This window comes from Microcaecilia unicolor, chromosome 6, assembly GCF_901765095.1.
Source record: "Microcaecilia unicolor chromosome 6, aMicUni1.1, whole genome shotgun sequence".
Taxonomy (NCBI): Eukaryota; Metazoa; Chordata; class Amphibia; order Gymnophiona; family Siphonopidae; genus Microcaecilia; species Microcaecilia unicolor.
Genome location: NC_044036.1, coordinates 64,586,984 through 64,609,319, shown reverse-complemented (window position 1 = coordinate 64,609,319; position 22,336 = coordinate 64,586,984). Strand labels below are relative to the sequence as shown.

The 22,336-nt window shown below is 41.6% G+C and overlaps 1 protein-coding gene across 4 annotated transcripts in view; it reads left to right on the top strand.

The window, feature by feature from the left end:
- The window catches only part of ODF2L (outer dense fiber of sperm tails 2 like), a 179,350-nt gene that overhangs the window by 4,662 nt on the left and 152,352 nt on the right, over positions 1 to 22,336 (top strand). For 3 of the 4 annotated variants that reach the window (XM_030207203.1, XM_030207204.1, XM_030207202.1), the window contains exons 2-3: positions 11,405 to 11,576; positions 18,722 to 18,848. In XM_030207203.1, the coding sequence (XP_030063063.1) occupies positions 11,491 to 11,576; positions 18,722 to 18,848 (213 nt within the window). In that variant the 5' untranslated portion in view covers positions 11,405 to 11,490. Of the gene's footprint in view, positions 1 to 11,404; positions 11,577 to 18,721; positions 18,849 to 22,336 lie in introns of those variants that run through there. The other variant, XM_030207205.1, reaches the window with a different exon arrangement.

Genomic DNA, 22,336 nt, shown 5'->3' with positions numbered 1-22,336 from the left:
GCGGAGTGCACGGGAAGGGGTGTAGGGATGGACGAGTGTGGAGAGATACTGGGGAGCAGCAGAATGAGTACATTTATAGGTTAGTAGAAGAAGTTTGAACAGGATGCGAAAACGGATAGGGAGCCAGTGAAGGGTCTTGAGGAGAGGGGTAGTATGAGTAAAGCGACCCTGGCGGAAGATGAGACGGGCAGCAGAGTTTTGAACTGACTGAAGAGGGGAGAGGTGACTAAGTGGGAGGCCAGCAAGAAGCAGATTGCAGTAGTCTAAACGAGAGGTGACAAGGGTGTGGATGAGGGTTTTGGTAGAGTGCTCAGAAAGAAAGGGGCGGATTTTACGGATGTTGTAAAGAAAGAAATGACAGGTCTTGGCAATCTGCTGGATATGAGCAGAGAAGGAGAGAGAAGAGTCAAAGATGACCCCAAGGTTTCGAGCTGAGGAGACAGGGAGAATGAGAGAGCCATCAACAGAAATAGAAAACGGGGGGAGCGGGGAGGTGGGTTTGGGGGGGGAAAATGAGAAGCTCGGTTTTGGTCATATTTAATTTCAGGTGGCGTTGAGACATCCAGACAGCAATGTCAGACAAGCACACTGAAACTTTGGTTTGGATGCAAGGTGAGATATCAGGGGTAGAAAGGTAGATTTGGGAGTCATCAGCATAGAGATGGTAGGAAAAGCCATGAGATGAGATTAATGAACCAAGGGAAGAAGTGTAGATAGAAATTATAGATAGAAATTCCATGTGTGAAGGGAAGGAGTTTTCTTGGCAGTTGTACTACCATCTGCCAGGACAGAACGAACAGACAGATGAAGAAATGTTTCTCCAAGAACAAGCAGGCATATAATTCTAGCACGTGGGTAACGCAGGGTCTTCATTTCTGGTCCAGAGCTTATAACAAGTTTAAAGGAGTGTAGGAGTGGCCTAGTGGTTAGGGTGGTGGACTTTGGTCCCGGGGAACTGAGGAACTGAATTTGATTCCCATTTCAGGCACAGGCAGCTCCTTGTGACTCTGGGCAAGTCAGTTAACCCTCCATTGCCCCATGTAAGCCACATTGAGCCTGCCATGAGTGGAAAGCGCAGGGTACAAATGTAACAAAAATAAATAGGTTTTTGAGCGCAAGATGTGCTCCACTACGCATGCGCTAGCGTTTTCCCGCCCACCTCAAGAGCACGGGACCAGCAATTCTCTTTTTTTCTGCAGTGAGGAGAGGACGCGTTCATTTCCACTCCACATCTGGTTCGGCCTTCGGTCTTTTTATGTATATGTTTATTAAAATTTGTGCCTTTCTTTTTGTTTTTTATGCCTCTCTTGGGGTTTATCTTCATCTTATTCCTTCCCCTTATTTGTTTAGATTATTTTTTGCCTCTTTTTAAAGTTTTCTTGATTTTACCGCGCTTGCTAGGTTGTGTTTAGGCCTGAGCTCCGGTCAGGTTTTTCCCTTTTCTTTTTCCTGGTGCTTTCCAATTTTTTAGCACCATTGAGTCATTTGATTTGGCCGTGGCTGTTTTTTGTTTTATGTCATCAAAGGTTTCCAGTGGCTTCAAGCGCTGCACTCGGTGCAACAGGACCATCTCTGGCAAAGACACCCATTCTTGGTGTCTACAGTGTTTGGGGCCTGATCATACCCCTGTAAACTGTATTCTCTGTCGTTGTATGAAGTAGAGAACACAGTTAGCCAGAGAAACGATTTTGGAGCCAGGTCTGAAAACAACATCAGTGTTGGCATCGGTGTCTTCAGTATTGACATCAGCATCAGGTGTTGCATCGGGTGCGTCGGTCCATATGAAGTCTCACTGAAGAGCAAAGTCCTCTGAGATGACCCCTTAACCAGGATGCAACTACTGGATTTAAGATATAGAGTGTACACCCACTTTCCAAAGTTGCCATCTAAGCCAACTTTCTCCAAGACCTTAAAAAGAAAAAGCCACTTGACCCGGTCAAAGACCTTTTCAGCATCCAGTGCTACATCCATAGCTCTATATTTAGCTCTTTGAACGTATTCTATGATATCAATGGTCCTATGTACATTATCTCCTTGTTTTTGTGGGCAAAAGTTCAGCATTTTTCGTGATGTTTCATGTAGTACTCGAGAATTCTGGAAGCATGTTCTTCCTTTAAAAACTAAGGCTTTCACATTGGGTGCAACAGTTTTTCAAGTTTCCCAGGTAAATGCTTGTTCTCAAATAAGGAGGATAAATTTATTGTTATGATCCATGACAACTTGAGAAGTAATATGACAGTAATATGGTGACGAGGTTTAGTTATATTGTATCAAGCTGGTGGGAAGGGGTGAAGTAGTCACTTTCTGTCATTTATTTTCCTTTTGGTTTATTTTTCTTCTACATGTATGGGTTGTTAGGCCTCCTTGATGTGGACATTTGGCTAGTACTGATTTTTTTTTTCTTTCAAGGACAACAATTTCATCTATATATACCGTATATGGAGAATGTATGTATTTTTTTCCAGAATTGCAGATACAAAAATATATACAGGAGGTTAATTGTGTCTGCCTGCTGCAGCACCTGATTGTTTTCCATTTTTTCTGTTAATGGAAGCTTGTAGCTAGGGAGTCCTATGCTGTGAGAATTTGGTTTTCTCTGAGGACATGTAGGATATCATGTTATTTACCTGTAATGGCTGATCTCTGTGGAGAACAGGATACATGTCCTCACATGCCCATCCACTTCCCCAAGGAGTTGTGTTCTATTCAAGCCAAACAATAGACGAGGTGGTCCCTTGCAACAACAGCAGGCAGGAAGTGGCACAAGTGCACGGTAAAGTAACTCAGAAGCTTCTAGTACATAATAAAGTGGAGAAGCTTTTCCATTTGGGCTCTGTTGCTAATGTCACCCATGCTGTGAAGATCTGTATCCTGCTGTCCATGGAGAACACCTGCTACAAGTAAGTAATTTGGTTTTATTTCAGATTTCCCAGAAGAGACTGAGTGCACATATTATTGGTCTGACTATGCAGAACGATAGACTTCTTCTCTGGAAGCTGGTTGGTTAGGAAATCCTTTTTTGTGCTAAAGCAAATCCGATTAGTTCGTTCCTTCTTTTACAGGCCTTCTCTTCGGTTGCTTATTCATTATTTGGTGCTCTCCTGCCTAGATTATTGCAACTCGGTTCTCTCTTGCATCCCACAATACCAGCTGCACTGACTTTAAGTCATTCAGATCACTGCTCTTAAATGTCTTTATGGGGCTAAGAAATTTGACAGTGTGACACCTTATTTCTTGTTGAGCACTGGCTACCTATCTATTTCCGTTTACCATTTAAGCTATTAGCTATGTCCTTTCTTATTCTTCATTCTGGTTCTCCATCGTGTCTGCATAGCTTTCTCTGTCCTTACCAGCTGACATGCCCTCTATGTTCAGCCAATCAGCATCTTCCTGTTGTCCCTTATTTTCATCAGATTCGCTCTGCTTCATGCTGCTCTGCCTGCTTTAGTGTTCTGGCCCCTTCCCTGTGGAACTGTTTACCTTTATACCTTTGTTCTGAAATGTCTTTTTTTTTTTTTTTTAATTTAAAGCCCTATTGACAGCTTACTATTTCCATTGCACTTTTCCTTCTGCCTAAGCTTGTTTTGTTTAAATCTTTCAGTTTCCATTCGGCCTTGCAGTAGCCTCTTCCCCTTGTCTCATTTGGATCTCGTCTTTTGCACTTTCTCCCTCCTTTTGTATTCTCTAATAGGTAATTTGGTCATATGTTCCCCTTCCCTTATAATTATTTATTTGTAACCTAGCCTCTTTACGTATCTTTCCTGGTCCCTTTCCATGTTTTTACTCTTTGTATACCGCTTAGATGTTTTTATTATTTGCAGTATATTGAATAAAGATGAAATGTGAGGCTCCCCTCTTAGATAGACAGAGGCATTCCATTTTTCCTTTCCAGAGGTAACTACCAGATATTTCTCAGATTTTTATCTTGGATCCCTTATTGACAGCTTCAAACTCTCTCCTTGTGCTGACTGTACACTGACTATATTCAATCCACACCTGGACTAGCTTTCTACATGTACTATAACTGTACAAAGAACTTGCCTTGAGTTTGGCCACCCATCTGTTTATCCCAGCTGACTGTAGTACTCATCTTGTCTCCATCTATATATCTCCACTTGGCCCCTCGGCTACATAGTAAGCTGTATTGTAGAAAAGCATTAGCATCATATTTATGTTATTTGAATGTTCTAATGTGTGCTTATTAGGGACCCTGTTTACTAAGCTGTGCTATAGGTGTGCTAGCGTTTTTAGCGTGCGCTAATGCTAGAGACACCCTTAGAAATATATGGGTGTCTCTAGCGTTTAGCGTGTGCTAAAAACGCTAGTGCACCTTAGTAAACAGGGCCCTAGATGTTCCATTGGTATTATGCTGGCATCGTATTATTTCTATGTTATTTGGATGTTCTTCCATATTTGTATTGTATTGACATATCATATTTCTGTTACATGGTCATTCTGCAGTTCAGTTACGTGTATATTTTTGATACTGTTTCATGGTAGATGTATTAGTTTAAATTTGCTGTTTATTATATTTATGTTTATATTTGGTCATTTTACTATTACTGTGCTGTTAATAAAATGGTAAGTTTTATATTAAACTGTACCTGCTGTAAACTGCCTTGGGCAAATCTCTTCATAGAGGTGGTTAATAAAGCCCAATAAATAAATACAAAATAAAGAAACTTTGATCCCAGATACTAAGGATATGCAGTTTTAATGTTGTTTCAAAATGGAATGATAAGAGGAAACCCCCCCCCCCCCCTCAAAATGTTGGGATTTTTCCCCCATTGTTGGCAATGGCCCATGCTATTCTTACATGGCATGCACTAGTATGAATAGCACACACTAAATAGTCTGTACTAATGAAAAGAATACCTGAAAGAAAGCATTTCTTTAAAGAAGATAAATGGGGAAAAATGGATATGTTCTGGACTTTGCAAGTACCTGTAAGATAAGGCATAGTAAAGGCCTTCTTATTCAGGGGGTAACTTCGGTACTCCTCATTCAGACAGTCAGATTGAAAGAGTGGGAATGTGGTGGTTTTTAAGGGAACTGCCACTGTGAATAGACCTAACTTTTTTGAAAGTTGGTGTATACAAGTTGCATAGAGTTTGTGGCCATAGTTGTTTCCTTGGATTAGGTTGAGTATTTTATAACAATCTTTGAAATAGAGAGGAGGTTATAACAAAAACGTTTGGTTAAAAAATTAGTGATTGTGGTGCTTTATTTTGGCGCCATATTTGTGATGTCACACACTATGATGGGGTGATGCCTAGGCCAGTGGTTCCCAAACCTAATCCTGGAGGCACCCAGCGGTTTTCGGGATACCCACAATGAATATTCATGAGAGAGATTTGCATGCACTGCCTCCCCTGCATGCAAATCTCTCTCATGAATATTCATTGTGGGTATCCTGAAAACCGGACTGGCTGGGGTGTCTCCAGGATCAGGTTTGGGAACCACTGGCCTAAGATATAAAACAGACACTGTTTTTAAAACGTCAGAGCCTGGGCATTCAATGTTGGCTCCAAAGAACATTTATGGAAACATTTTGTAGACAATTGGCGTGCAGCGAACACAGCTTGTAAGCATAAGTTTGTATTGGTTATATTAAAATTCTAATTGTGGTATTTGTTCTCAGACAGCTGAAGGGTTTAACAATATCTGAGTACATAGTAGTGAGTGGCTTCATTAAACATTTAATTTTGGATATAAAAGTAATGTATTTCATAATTGAAAGTTAATACACTCCAATTGTAACAACATATAGTAATTATAGGATAGTATTGTGCTGAGAAACAACATATGGTTATGAATATATGATTGTTACAGCATGGGACTAGCATGTAGAGTAATAGTAGTAACCTTTGTGTTAGTTCAATATACATGATCCTCTTCTAGTATATGTATATGCTAGGATTAATAACCTAGGAGTTCATAGTTTATTATATTTTTTAGTAGAACAACAAATTGAGAATATAATCATGAACATGAATTGTAGTTCTGGTAAGCACCTTTGTATTGCAATATGAGTGATTTTACATTTTCTGGTGTCATTATTATAGGTAAGCTTTATCATTGAGCAGATGGGTCATTATTTGGATACAGAGCACACATCAGTTGTCATAGCATAGTCCCCTGAGAAAGCCTGGGAGCGAAATGGCAGGCCACAGTAGGGACGTATGACCTATCAGTTTACATATATGACAACCTAATTAAAAGAAGTGTTCTACAGTATCATTGTTAAAGTTTGAAGTTCAATGTCAGTTATATTTTGAATTTATTAATTGGAGTGAAAAAAAAGTGTAAATTGAAGGAAGGAGGTTTTTCTTGACCAATGAATGAGAAACGAGTCACAGTATAGCAGCCATTAAATTTGGCTTATGAATATAGCCATGTGTGGTATGCAAGTGACTACTGAGGTCTTTTCCTCCTGACATAGAGTGGACATATGAATCATTAGTATTCATATTAGAATTAAATAACTCATTTTTCCCAGATTTTATTGTATAAGCTGTTCACACAGTTGGTGGGTCTGATTGGTATTTCTCCAGCAGTTCAGTTATTGAGGGCTGAGTCAGAGCAGGGGAGTCTTTTGACTGCAACCAGGTTTCCTTGGCATCAGCAGCAGGCAAATACAGAGATTTGTGAGTTATGACCATCTACCAGCAGGTAGAGAGTACTAAATTGCCACATAGGATGGTATGCTCTTTGGTCAGCCAGAATTCTCTGTCTCTAGCAGGCGGTGGACAGTCTCTCACAAGCTCCTGGTGTCTCCTACTTCTCTGGCTCCTGTTCTGGGTTCCCTGGTTCAGTTAAACTTGGGGATGTCTAGGCCAGTAGAGGTGCCTGACTTGGGGTACACCTGGTGGTGCCAGGTCCTTCCACCCCCTTTCCCCCCTCTCATGCCACTTCCTTTCTCCTCCTCCTCCTCATAGAGCTTTGAAAAAAATAATGCTGGAAGAGAGCAAGTTTCTGCTTATGTGTCATTCTGGAAGAAAGGTAGTGTCTCTGCACTTCTGCAGCTGTGTAGATTCAGCCACCTGATCGGAGTAAGAAGGCCTGTGTGTAACATAGAGGCTCATTTTCAAAGCACTTAGCCTCCCAAAGTTCCATAGAAACCTATGGAACTTAGCCTCCCAAAGTGCTTTGAAAATATGCCTCATAGTAAATGAAATGACAGTAGATAAAGACCTGAACGGTCCATCCAGTCTGCCCAACAAGATAAACTCATTTTACATGGTATGTGATACTTTATATGTATACCCGAGTTTGATTTGTCCTTGCCATTCTCGGGGCACAGACCGTAGAAGTCTGCCCAGCACTGTTCTTGTACTAAAAGTTCTGAAGCTAACGTCAAAGCCACTTAAATTTACACTCCAGCCCATCCATATCTATTCAGTTACGATCAGGCAGACAAAAAACCTCAGCCAATCAAGGGAACCGGCATAGTCCGCACCACTACGGCCTGAAAGCTGTGAAGATGGAAAAGAAGAAAAAGCAATCCATTATTGCAGCCTGTGACCAAAATGGCTGCCGCTGACAGAACAGAGGTACTGTAAAAAAGCATGCCAAAATTGCTCCTGCATCTTGCTAAAGATGTAAAAAGAAGCGGTGCAAAGAAAAGCTACAAAAATGGTATGCAGTTTGTGTTGCAAACCTTGCAAGGAGAGACTTGCTGACCTGAACATGTATACCTTGGAGGAAAGGAGAAACAGGGGTGATATGATACAGACGTTCAAATATTTGAAAGGTATTAATCCGCAAAAGAAACTTTTCCGGAGACGGGAAGGTGGTAGAACTAGAGGACATGAATTGAGGTTGAAGGGGGGGAAGACTCAGGAGTAATGTCAGGAAGTATTTTTTCACGGAAAGGGTGGTAGATAAGTGGAATGCCCTCCCACAGGAGGTGGTGGAGATGAAAACAATAATGGAATTCAGACATGCATGGATAAACACAAAGGAATCCTGTTTAGAAGGAATGGATCTACGGAATCTTAGTGGACATTGGGTGGCAACACCGGTAATTGGGAAGCAAAACCAGTGCTGGGCAGACTTCTACGGTCTGCCTTTGTGGTTTTGGGTCTCTGCTCCTCGCATGATGAATTCCCGCACAAAAGAAGCCTGGACCTTGCTCTCCCAGGTCACTCTCGGCTCCTTGGCTGACGTTGCAGCCTTCTCTTCGGCGGCCTTCTCCAAGCTACTCCTCCCGGCTGCGTTTTCAGTCTGCTTCTCACTTCTCATTCTATGGCCTTGGCTTTGCTGAAGTGGGCTGGCCTCTTTTCCTGGGGGGGGGGGGGGGGGGGGGGAGTGTATTTCCATCTCACCTTGAGCATAACAGACAACCTCCTCACGATTGTCTGACCTGCTCTTACTATAGCTATGTGATGCAAGGTTCCACATTAGGAGTCACTACCCAGGAAAAGGATCTAGGTGTCATCATTGATGATACATTGAAACGCTCTATTCAGTGTGCAGCAGTGTCTAAGAAAGCAAATAGAATGTTAGGAATTATTAGGAAAGGAAAGAAATGGAAAACAAAAATGAGAATATTATAATGCCTTTGTATCGATCCATGGTGCGACTGCACCTCGAATACTGGGTGCAATTCGATCACTGTATCTCAAAAAAGATATAGCAGAATTAACAAAAGGTACAGAGAAGGGTGACAAAAATAATAAAGCGGATGGGATGACTTCCCTATGAAGAAAAGTAAAGCAGTTAGGGCTCTTCAGCTTGGAGAAGAGACGACTGAGGGGAGATATGATAGAGGTCTATAAAATTCTGAGTGAATTGCTTGTTTACTCTTTCCAAAAATCATAGGACTAGGGGGCATGCAATGAAGCTACTAAGTAGTAAATTTAAAACAAACCAGAGAAAATATTTCTTCACTCAGTGTGTAATTAAACTCTGGAATTTGCTGCCAGAGAATGTGGTAAAAACAGTTAGCTTAGCAGGGTTTAATAAAGGTTTAGATAATTTCCTAAAAGAAAAGTCCATATGCCATTATTAAGATGGACTTGGGAAAATCCACTGTTTATTTCTAGGATAATCAGTATAAAATAATCTGTTTTACTGTTCTGGGATCTTGCCAGGTACTTGTGACCTGGATTGGCCACTATTAGAAACAGGATATTGAGCTTGATGTACCTTCAGTTTGTCCTAGTATGGCAGCGCTTATGTTCTTATTATATTCCCAGCTTCATAGGCATCTTTCGGCTTGTGCTGCATTTGCAGGGACCTTTGCTACCCTTTGCTGCAATTACTCCAGGTACTGGATTGTGGGATTCCTGGTTTTGGTAGCCTGGCTTGGACTGTAGTACTTCCTGAGGTATGGCCATTTTTTTCCTCTGTAATGCGGGAGCAGCTGGCAACCCATGTTCACAAGAGCATCTAATGGTGCGCTGCTGCAGCGGCTGTCTTCGGGGCACATTTGTCATCCTGGCATAGCCTTCCTAAGGTGGCGATCCCATGCAGCATCTGGAGCCTTAGATTCCTGGTTGTCTGACCTGTTTTTTGGCGTCTTGTGGCCATTACTGCCTGTGGTGGTATCCACATTTCCATTTTCATTAATCAGACGTTGTTTCCTCCATTCTTGGAGGAAAATCATCCTGGGAGTTTCCACCTGCTGCTTTATATTGCAGTCGCTGTGGTCCTTTCTGGCACCTTCATGCCGGCAATGATTGTCTGGCCTAATCTCCCTTTCTGCTGCTGGTAGTCCCCTGTCGGGGCAATGCAGCCTCATATGCAGTCATAGCTCGCTGAAGTCAGGCACCTATTGCTTGAGCATATTCCACTTGGCGCATCTCCTCTCCATTCTCTTTTATGAAGGTCCCCTATGTGGTCCTTGTGACACATGTTTTCCAGACCTTATCTAGTTAATGGTTTCAGCTAGGTCCAAGGCATCCTTTGGGGTATCAGTTCTTTCCACAGTTGTGTCTGGTTTCCACCCTTCTTACGGACTGCTTTGCTACATCCCACAAGTCTCTGGATTCGTCTGCTGCTGATGACAATTAAGGAAAAATTATGTCTTACCTAATAAATTTATTTTCTTTAGTCACAGCAAACAAATTCAGAGTCCCACCCCTTTCACAAGGTTGACACTGTCAGTTCAGTCTGTTTCTCTGCTTAGGTTTCTTGCTGTGGTTGCCTTTGCATAGTTCTGCTAGTTGACAGGTTTATGCCTCATTTCTTTGAGGAGGGAGAAATGTTTGCCTTATTATTCCTTCTGCTTTGTTATGAGAAATACTGACTGACCAAGGAGCATATTGTCCTATGTGGCAGATTTCAGTTTGGTACTCTCTATCTCCACCTGCTGGTAGATGGATTCATCTGCTGTAACTAAAGAAAAGAAAATTATCAGGTAAGACATAATTTTTCCTTGTGTAGGTTTGGAAGCTCTGGGATGGGTGATAAGTTTCTGAACAACAATTTAGTTCTTCCATGGCTCCTATAGAATTGGACTGCCCCTTTGTCTCCAAAGAAGAAAATGACCTTATGGCCTTGGATGTCATGGGCTCAAGGCCTTATTCCTGATGCCTAGATCTTCTACTTTCATGTTCATTCTAAGCATAGTCCTTCTTTCCAGGTCCAAGGCAATGGATTTGAATGTACTACTTTTGGCTGCAGACCCACACACATCTCGTTCAATTTTTAGTCCTCTTAGGGCATGTTTACTAAAACATGTTAAGCCCTAATGTGTGCTTAGAATGCACAAAAATGTTTGCCACAAACAAAACGTGTTAAAGCTACAGGTTGAGGCAACCATTTTGATTTGGAGGCCAGTGCTGGGCAGGAGCAAGTGGGTATTGCTTCTTCCTTATTTTCCCCTAGACCTCTAGGGACTTCTCCAGGTAGGCTCAGGGGGCCTATGAAGGCAGGTAGGTGGGTGGATGGATGGGGACTGGGGCAGTCATATTTTCAGGCAGGGGACATTGTGAGGGGGGTGCCACTAGACACTCATTGAGTTTAATTGGGCATCATCCAATATTCAGACTGGTGTCCGGTTGAACTTGGCGCATGAAGTTAGGACACTCCTGTCCTAACTTTATACGCTTACCTATCTAGTTAGTGGTATGAATATTGCCGCTAACTGGCAAGGGCCATGTTTCGCTCATCCCGCTAACTGGCTAGGGCCTCTATCCCGTCCCGCCCCTAACCTCAACAGTTAGGGGCTTATCTGTTGAGAGGCAATGTTCAGCAGCATTACCTGGTTAAGTGCCACTGAATATTGCCAGTTATCCCCCGATAAGCGATTTAAACGGTCAGGAGCATTTCCTGGCCATTGAAATCACTTTGAATATCGAGCCCTGTATTTTTAGCAACTAAGCCCAAGCTTCCTCAGTTGTCATTTGAAGAAGAGAAAAAACTGTTTTGGAGGTATGAATAATAATGTCTTTCTAAGTTTTCAGCATATTTGGATGAAGAACCTTGTAAGCAGACTCAAGATATCCAGAACACTCTGAGTAAACTCCAGGAAAACGAGAAGCTATGCTAGACGAACTGGCCTTGGAATGTTCAAGTGTAGTACATAAAACCCCTCTACAGCAAAGCTTGGATGAAAGTTCTATGACTTGGTATGCATTAACAGAAATTCATGCACTTCTCTCTTCACCATATCTACTATTCACATGCTTGACATTAACTTAACTTTTTTGTAATTAAAGTATTTATTCAAGAGAAAGATCACAAATTTTGAGTTCCAATTAACATAAAATTTTATTTTTCCATAACAAGAAATAATCAATAATTAGTATATCTGTTTTAAATGAGCAGTATTTTTGTTTTCAGTTTAATTAGTGCAATTCATTTCCTATACCATTGTTTCCCAAACTTTTAGCTAGTGTGATCTCATTTAAGCACTTCAATTCATGTGACCCCAGATGATGATGAAAGCAAATAGCAGAAATACACTCTCCCTCTTCTCTCATGCACTTCTGCTTCCAGTTATCCACTAGTAGCGGGTGTCAGCATAGGGCTTGTGAGTTATTGTACAGATCCCAGTATTCTGCAAGAATTTCCAGTCTAACAGGAAGCCCACTTAGGAGGAAGGGGCAGGACCTGTGAATGTTCATATGTTCACAGGCTCCATTGTGACCGTTGCTACTGGGGATAGTGAATAGGGCTTAGGTCATACCGGAGGTCCAGAGGAAAGAGAAGCATTCCTCTCTGTGACCCCGTTAGGGGGTCACAACCCACCATTTGGGAACCACTGTCCTATGCTGTAATGACAAAATTTCTATTTAAAGAGACTACATTTTACAACTTATCACACATTCCACTAATTGTAAAACTACAAAATCTACACAACAAAATTGCCTGAATTTAGGATATAAGTGTCTGGGGGGGGGGGGGGGGGGGGGGGGGGTTGTCCACATTTTCCTATCAAGCTGTAAAATTATGGAATACGTTGTCCTTTTTTCTCAGAATAGAACTGATTATTTTTCCTTCTGTTGTATGTTAAAAACAAAATGGTAAATTTTCTAGAAACATGTCTCTCTGGCTTGCCAGCAGCTGGTACCAATGGTGTCTAATGCTATACACATCTGTAAGGTCTAGTTGCAGTGAATGCATTCCTACTTTTATATAAACTTTCTTCAACACACTGTATTCTTGACCACTTTCCATCTTTTCTTTTAGCTGACCCATTGAAATAATTGAATGGTTAATGAAGTTTGTAAATTGTATGCTGTATCCTGGATATTTTTCCCTCCAAATGGGTGAGATTGTGCTAACTTCAATTCCAAAGGTGGAAGGTCTTGATCTAACTAAAGCAAGTAATTTTAGACCAATAGCTAGCATTCCACTTCTTACTAAATTAATTAAGTTTGTAGTTCACAATTATCAGACTACATAGATTCTGATGTACTTCATTCTTCACAGTATGGATTCAGACGTCTCATAGTACAGAGTTATTGCTGATAGATTTAACATCTGAAGTAATGAAAGTACTCAACAGGGGAGGCCAGATGGCGCTTTTGCAGTTTGACATCTCAGCAGCCTTTGATACAGTTGATCATGATATTTTGATGCATAAACTGGCTGAATTAGGAATCACTAACAATGTATTTCAGTGGTTTAATGATTTTCTCAGAAATAGGTTTTATCGAGTAATTAAGAATGGTCAATTATTGTCTTCATAGCAGCCGCCTTGCGGAGTTCCTCAGGGATCTTCTATCTCTTTTATTTAATATCTATATGAGTTCTTTAGGCTTGTTGGCTCTTGGAGAAGAAGAATTTTTGTTTTCATATGTTATGGTTTCTCAAGATCTGCATTAATCATCTCTCAGGATAAAAATGTATACTGATAAGATCAAACCATGGTCTTGATTCCTTGTCTTCTAAAGCTAAATACAGAAAAAACTAAAACCCTTTGGTTCTGATTTAAATAAAGTTCCAAATATTATTTTATTAGGTAATGACTCCTCCCTTTTGGTTGAGAAAACTTCTAGAGTCCTGGGAGGGATATTAGATTCTGTCATGTCTATGGAACCTCAAGTTGATAACCTTATGTGACAGAAGTACTTTGTTTTAAGCCTGTAAAATTGCCTTTTACAACTCTTGAAGTGCATTTCTCTAGTTTGGCCATCAGTTTGGTGCATGTTTTATGTTAAAGCTATTATAGAAAAGTAAATGCCCTCTTTTCGTTGCACACATTGAAGAAGTGAATCAACACTACTGTGAGCAGTATACTTTTAAAACTTGTTGACTGGGCTCTGATTGGCCTGGAGTTTGAAATTACCTAGTAGTTGTTGCTGGCTGTTGCTCCAGTTTTAGCCCAGGAGAAAAGAGAGACAGATCTCTTTGCTGAGGCTCGGTGAATTGTATCTCCTGATCTTCCCAGGTACTGTTTAAACAGTATACAAATGTTTAGTTAGTGTTATAATTGATCCATATTTCAGTTACCTGTTATTGTTTGCTGATTGCACTATTTTGTTCCACTGTTTGATTTTTAAAAGACAATAAACAATATTTAGTTTATTGTCTCTCTGTCTGGAGTGATAAAGAATCCTGGTGCTTTGTGTGTTGAGTCTGTGAATGCTTTCTGGGAACTGTGGGACCACTGGGAGTGCGGCTCCAATAACCTAGAAATCAATGGGGATAATTTGAGAGCAGGAGACTCGCCCAGAGGCAGTTGTGACCCAGTTGGTGGGAAAAGGGTGCTAGTGTAGAGCACAAGCGGCAGGAGTAGGCGGACCTGAGCTGTGCTGGGGATAGACCCTCTAAGTGGCTGCGGGGTAACCCCAGGCGGGTGGCTAGGCATTTTGTGACACCTTGCAAAGAAAATTTATTTAAAACTTAGCTTAGAAGGATTCACTTCTGTTTTTACGGGAATCATTGGTGGTTTGTGTGTTGGGTCTGTGAGTGCTTTCTGGGAACTGTGGGACCACTGGGAGTGTGGCTCCAGTAACTTAGAAATCACTGGTGATAATTTGAGAGCAGGAGATTCGCCCAGAGGCAGTTGTGACCCAGTCGGTGGGAGAAGGGTGCTAGTGTAGAGCACAAGCGGCAGGTGTAGGCGGACCTGAGCTGTGCTGGGGATAGACCCTCTAAGTGGCTGCGGGGTAACCCCAGGCGGGTGGCTAGGCATTTTGTGACACCTTGCAAAGAAAATTTATTTAAAACTTAGCTTAGAAGGATTCACTTCTGTTTTTACGGGAATCATTGGTGGTTTGTGTGTTGGGTCTGTGAGTGCTTTCTGGGAACTGTGGGACCACTGGGAGTGTGGCTCCAGTAACTTAGAAATCACTGGTGATAATTTGAGAGCAGGAGATTCGCCCAGAGGCAGTTGTGACCCAGTCGGTGGGAGAAGGGTGCTAGTGTAGAGCACAAGCGGCAGGTGTAGGCGGACCTGAGCTGTGCTGGGGATAGACCCTCTAAGTGGCTGCGGGGTAACCCCAGGCGGGTGGCTAGGCATTTTGTGACACCTTGCAAAGAAAATTTATTTAAAACTTAGCTTAGAAGGATTCACTTCTGTTTTTACGGGAATCATTGGTGGTTTGTGTGTTGGGTCTGTGAGTGCTTTCTGGGAACTGTGGGACCACTGGGAGTGTGGCTCCAGTAACTTAGAAATCACTGGTGATAATTTGAGAGCAGGAGATTCGCCCAGAGGCAGTTGTGACCCAGTCGGTGGGAGAAGGGTGCTAGTGTAGAGCACAAGCGGCAGGTGTAGGCGGACCTGAGCTGTGCTGGGGATAGACCCTCTAAGTGGCTGCGGGGTAACCCCAGGCGGGTGGCTAGGCATTTTGTGACACCTTGCAAAGAAAATTTGTTTAAAACTTAGCTTAGAAGGATTCAGGAATCATTTTACTTTAGTGGTACAGTCGCTAACTTTGACCCAGATGGACTACTGCAACTCTCTGTATGTAGGAATCTCACAAAAAAACCTGTAAAAGCTGACAGTTGTTGTAGAATATTGCAGCTTTAACTTTTAAAATGAAAAATATTTGATTATGCATCACTTCTTTTAACACAGCTTCACTGGTTACCTGTGGAGGCCTGAATAATTTTTAACATATCATTTTAGTTTATAAAATACTGTCCCAGGCAGTCTTCTAAAAGTTCTGTTATTGCTTTAGGGATTCATCTGGTAGGATGAGTGAATTGCACAATAAATCAAGGTCTTCTCTGTTTTCCATCAATGATTTTTAGAAAGTTCATTCTGTTTTCAGTCTTTTAAAATTTGGAACTTGCTTCCTCCTGTTATCCGGTTAATACCTTCTTAATATCTTTCTCGAAGACAGTTGAAGACATCTTTTTCATAAATACTTAATCTAAAAATTGTAATACTGTACAAATAACATTAAAAAAAATATTCCTAGTGCTATTCACTAGATTCTTGATTTGTGACTTTGCTTGGAAGAAGGCAGGTTATAAATACATAACATAACATTGTTCAAAATAAGGAAAACCCTGATGGAATCAAAAGGTCAAAATCTCAAATTCACAGAAATATAAAGAAAAATATCTCTCTAGCTTTTACTTAGACTACAAAGAAAAATAATTAAGGTGGAGGAGAAAACATAAGGGATCATTTGTTACAAAGGGATCTCTTTCATTCTATATGTACTTACATTTCTTTGTTGGGATACGGAATTTTTATGGAAATTCTAACCATGATCTTCTCCCTTCTTGGTTGTTTTGATTTTTCTCTGAGGACAAGCAGGACATCATTTGCCAAATATGGGTGACGTCATCTGATGGAACCCGACATGGATGCTACCCAGCGTTCTAGTAGTTCCTAGAATTGGCAGCATTGAACAGTGCATGTATGGGTGTCTTTCAACTCATCGTGAATGCACAGGACCTGTCTCTTGGCACTCTTGCTTGGTTTGGATGTGAGTCCAGAAGAATGAGGTCACCTGCTCAGCCCACTCAGGAGGAGTGCTTGCTGAGTCTAACTGGGATCACTTGGATGTCTGAGGTTCAACCAGAGGAGGTCTCGGAGGAGGGCTCCCTTGTTCTACCATCTGAACCCTCCCCACCTCAGGAAAGAAGGAAGTCCCTGCCAGAGGAGCTCTCCTTTGTCAGTTTTTTGAGGGAGATGGCTAAGACCATCCCATTTGATTTGAAAGTTGATGACAAGATGTTGGATATCCTTGACTATGAGGACCCTCCTAGGGAAGCTTTAACAGTGTCTGTGCACAGCATCCTTTGAAGTGGGAGACCCCTCTCTCTGTGCAGCCCGTACTTCGGAAGGCAGATTCTATGTGTAGAGTCAAAAGGCTCCTGTATTTTGAAAAGCAAGAGCTGCCACACCATTCTCAAGAGTTCTAGGACCCATACGTGGGCATCCCCGGGGTAAGATGCTAGAATCTTAGTCATTTGCGAGGAAGGATTATTAGGTCTTTATGCTCATGTCCCGCATTCAGACTTAGCAGCTCTACATGAACATTTACATGCAGAACTTGGTGTGCAGTGTAGTGGAGTTTGCAGACTCTCTGCCCTCAGACAAGGCTGCAGAACTCTTTGTGTTAGTAGCCAAGCAGAAAGAGTGCAGACTCAATGGCTGTGTGTTTCAGATCTAGAACATCAGTTCAGGAAAAACTGGCAGATGTTCCTCGCTGAGGTGACAGTCTTTTTGGGGACAAAGTGGAGGCAGTGGCATTCCTAAGGGGGGGGCAGTAGGTGCAGTCCGGCTCGGGTGCACGCCGCTGGGGGGGTGCCGTGCGCGCCTGTCCTCCGTTGTTCCATGATTCTTCTCTGCCCCGGAACAGGTTACTTCCTGTCCCAGGGCAGAGAAGAAGCATGGAACAACGGAGGACAGGCGCGCGTGGCACCCCCCCCCCAGCGGCGTGCACCCAGGGTTTTTGTTTTCCTTTGCGGGGAGTGTCCTTTCGCCGGGGGGGGGGCTGCACCCGAGGGGCGGGGCGCATCGGCGATCCGCCCCGGGTGTCAGCCCCTCTAGGAACGCCACTGAGTGGAGGAGGTCACTGACATTATCAAGAGATGGCATGAAGTCCCTCTCTCAGCCCACTTCTGCGGCCTCTACTTCTTGGAAGTTTACAGATGGTGCCCAAAAGAGATTGTAGTACTTTTGAAGGCATAGGCATACTTCTCTAGCCCGCTCTTCCCAACAGTCCCAGAGGCCTCGCTCCAGACCTAGACAGCAGTGGCCCCAGTAAGCCCAGCCAGGTTCCCAGACAAAGCAAGGGACTAGCTTTTGACTGTCACCAGGAGAACATAGCCGCAATAAAAGTGATCATCCTAGATGGCCTACTGATAGGGGGGAAGCTGAAGTTTTTTAAAAGCAAGATGGCCCCTTATAACTTCTGACCAGTGGGTTCTTCAAATAGTCCCGGGGGGGGGGGGGGGGGGTTACATCCTAAACTGGTGACAACTTCCTTCAACTTGCCCACCATGAGCGTCGAAGTTCAGCTTTTACCATCAGGCTGTGCTTGCACAGGAAATCTTTTCTCATGATTCAGACCAATGATTGGCTGTGCTCTCTGATCTTAATGCTTACATTCACATAATTGTTTTTTAAATTTCAAATTATACATTACAAGCATAAACTTACAAAAGAAAAAGAAAAGGTAGTTCACAGTCATTCAATACTACAGATAATACAGAGGAAAATCAAAATACACTTTTTGTGCTACAATATGTGAATAAAAAAAGAAGAAACAGTCCCCTAGCTAATGAAACGCCCCTTATAATGTTCAAAACCGCACAACCTGTACTCATGAGGAAGGCTCCAAACCCTGAACTAACTGTGGATCAGAAGACATTCTATTAGTAACAAATATAGACAGTTGTGGATCATAAAAAAACAATTCTGACCTCCAATTTTAAGCAAACATTGACAAAGAAAACGGAGGGAAAAAAAGACCACCCAACTAAGCAGGAGAAACTGTTGCCGCCTTTTCTGTGTTGCCTTAGAAACATCAGGAAAAATACGTGTACGGGAATTCATATACACACAAGCTTTAATCTTGAAAAAGATACGCATAAACCAGTCTCTGTCCAATTCAAATGTTAACATTACAAGCAGTGTTGCAGTTGTATGGGAACCAGCAGAATCAGATCCTTCTAAGAATTGTGTCAAATCCAAACTATCCATAGGGATCTGAGGAGATTGCAACTGCTCCTCAGAAACTTTTTTCTTTGCCGTGGGAAGATAGAACACCCTTACAATCTGTAAGAAGAGATTTTAGTGTGTTCTATATTAAACGTGTGAAAGTTTTTGCAAAACATTGATTTTATTCCTGTTTTTAATTAGGCTAAATGGAGAAACCTCTGATAGAGAAATGGTATTATTGGCAAAGCTTCATGAAGTAGAGATGGCAACAAGATCTGCAGAAATATTGCTGTCACTATTGAAAGAGAGTGTTGCTGAGATGCCAAGTGTAAGTATATTACATTTAGAAGGCAGTATGTTTAAAAATCATTTTTATTGAAACCAACAGTATAAACAATCAATTAGATCAAACACATTTTTCCAGAATACAAGAATCAAAACCTTCCCAAGCCTTTCCCCCATCCCCCAAATCCCCCCACCCACTCTTAGAAGGCAGTATTAAAAATCCCTTTCTGTGGGCAAAACAGTTTTTCACAAAGAAATGTGATTTTGGATTGTTGTTCACCTTATACTTGGGTGAAAGAACATGTGAACGATGTGTTAGGTTGGAAGAGAAAACTACACATATGTGTTTGGAATAATCAGAATGGAAAATGTAATTTTGCTGTGAAAAAATGCCCACACAAAACGCAAGCAGCAGTTTGTGCATTTACATTTTCTTGATTATCACAACAAATCTGTGGGTAACATGTGTGATATGGGTTTATTGATTTATTTATTGCATTTGTACCCCACATTTTCCCACCTATTAAGATAGTTATTGGCAAAACTGCATGTAGTTCAGAACACTGCAGCAAAGGTTACTAGACAGGAAATTTGAACAGCTTTTACTTTTATTAAACAACTTGTACTGGCTACCCGTTAAACCACAAATTGATTTTAAAGTTCTTACAATGGTGTAGAGCAGTGGTTTTCAACCCAGTCTGCAGGGGCCACCTGACCAGCTGGGGTTTCAGGATATCCACAGTGAATATGCATGAGGTGTATTAGCATGCACTTCCTCCATTGCATGCTAATACACCTCATAAGAACTGAGTTGAAAACCACTGGTGTAGAGGTTTTTGCAGGATATGGTGCCATAGTATTCAACAAAATTGATTTATCAGTACAACCGTACTAGGACTCTAAGATCAAGTCAGAATGCTACTTCACTATCGATCTGATGGGGAAAAAAGATTTTGCAGGTTGTATCCATCTAAACAGTTAAAATTTGTATTTAGCTTTTGCAACACAGTATTGGTAAGGACCCCTAATCTGTGGAACAGTTTACCACAGCGTTGTGGGGGGGTGTCTGTCTTTTGTTTAGGAAAAATTGAAAATTGGTTTACTTTGTACAATTACTGTATTTGTATCTTATTGTTGATTGGGTGTTATATTTATTGATGATGTATTTGAAATTGCTCTCCAATTCGATCTATATAATCTCTGGTAAAGGTGAATTATGTCATTTAAAATTAAATTAAATAAAAAATTAAGACTGACCACATGAGTTTGCCTGATCACAAGTAGTTTGATTATTGCCGCCTTAGTGGATATACAGCTAGATTTATTTACTAGGGTTGCAGGAAGATTAAAAATTATTAATCATAATTAATTGCACAATTAAAAATTATTAATAATGCAAGATTAAAAGATGCCTACCAGCATGTGATTTCTGCATCTCTCTACCTCCCCTCTGCCCCTCCTAGTCCATCTCCCTCTCTCCTCCCCCACCCCCTATCATGTCCACCATCTCTTCACCTTTCCTCCCCTACCCTTCCCACTGCCCAAGCAAGCAGAGTGTTAAACACCCCAAACCTCTAAGAGTAAAACTGCTGTACAAATTTGATGAAGAAAGGCAATCCTTCAACACCAGCCCAAGATGAGACCTACCCAACTGCTGGGCCTGGCTGATCATGTAGCAAACCGGAAAGTGTGGCTGGGATGTAAGAGAAGGAGAGACTGTTTACGGTCATCCTCATACTCTGGCAGTTGGGCTTTCCCTGTTCTGTAGAGCTCGATATCATTATCCTTGGAAGCTTTCTGCAAGTTTATCAGTACAAGTTTTGCTCCTGGGGCCTCTATATTCATCCGAGCTTTGTGGCATGTAAAGGAGAGTGGCAGCTGTGGCAGGCAGAAGACTAGTGCAGAGACATTTCCTTGTGTGCGTTTCCGGTGGCTGAGACTGACAGAGAAACAGGAAATTATGTCAAGCTCTGATGTAACTTCCTGTTTCTGGGTCAAGCAGAGCCAGCAGTAACATTCACAAAGGAATGTCTCCGCGCCAGCCTTCTTCCTGCCATTCAGACCGGAAGAAGCATCAGACCCAGCACAGGAGCAGGAGACCAGGTAATTGACAAGGTATTAATTGTGATTAAAATTTGTCAATGACCATTAAAAATGTAATGCGTTCACTGCATTATAAATGTGCTAAATCTGCAGCACTATTATTTATACATGCTAATGATATTAACATACATTATTAGTAACTAGGTCCCATTGCATAAAATGGAACCCATGGTAAAATAGAAGGTGAATGGTGTTAGACTACCATATTAGCATGTGCTATGTCAGTAACTTTAGCTGATGGCTTAGTAATATAGAGAGTTAGAAATACTAATCATGTTTTCTGTAGACTTCCCTAACCTCCCCCCCCCTAAAAAAAACACTTTTAGTCATTTGGTGCATAACATTTCAGATTTTTATGCAGATACAATATAAACGTGAGTAATTATGCATACCTATGCATTTATGTAGTGCCTGATATTCGAAAGGAATTATTCAGATAATGACAGGCGTTACCCAGATAATTCCCTTATCTGGCACTATCTGGATAGTGCTGCTTGGTATCTTTACAGTTCGCCTCACTACTATCTGAGTAATGCTTTGGCGATGTGGGGGCAGAGCTGCAAATAATCCAGAGAGTAGTGATTATTCAGCTTGATGTCCAGATAACTATCTGCATAAAGTTAGGCAGCAAGTGTTCAGAAAGAAAGGGATGAAAATGTTGTAAACTGGGAGGTCGTGTAAGGTTACTTTTTTCTGTGTTTCAAAGATGCATCATGGTTGGAAGTGTCATCTGCTTTATTTTGTATTCAGTTTGAACAACTTATTAAAGACTTCTTGTTACATTTTTCGTTTAAATTTGTTTATGAACACATTTTCAAATAATATAATACAACTCAAGAACCACAGAACAACATCCCACAAAACCAGTGAATCATACCTTCACTCTTAGGTACAATGCTGCATATAAGCTTGTGGACAAAAACCAGACACTACAGAGAACAGGATAATAAACCACAACAAAAGCAGAAAAACAAGGTAGATCAAGCAGCTGGTCGTTCTTTCTATTTGACATAAGGGTCTCATATTTGGATAAAATTCACCGTTCCAGTGCAGCGCGGTGAGGCGAGACATCCTGCAGAGAAAGTCCACTTTAGCCAAAACTTGCAAACGTGACGGCAAGAAGGGCTGCTTCCATGATGTGGCTAGCAACAGCCAAGCTGCAGTAGCGATATGAAAAACTAAATGTACATATTTCCCTGGAAACGCCACAGGTTTAATATGGAGGAGACTATATCCCATGGATTTCTGTAGAGGCAGCCCAATGATATCAGAAATCAAGGCAAAATCATGTCCTAATTGGGTTCTGCAGATGGACAGGTCCACCATATGTGAATAAATGTACCCTTACTATCACAGGCCTGTCAACGTATATCGGAAACAGAACTATACATTTTGTGGAAATGAGCAGGATTGAGGTACCACTGAAAT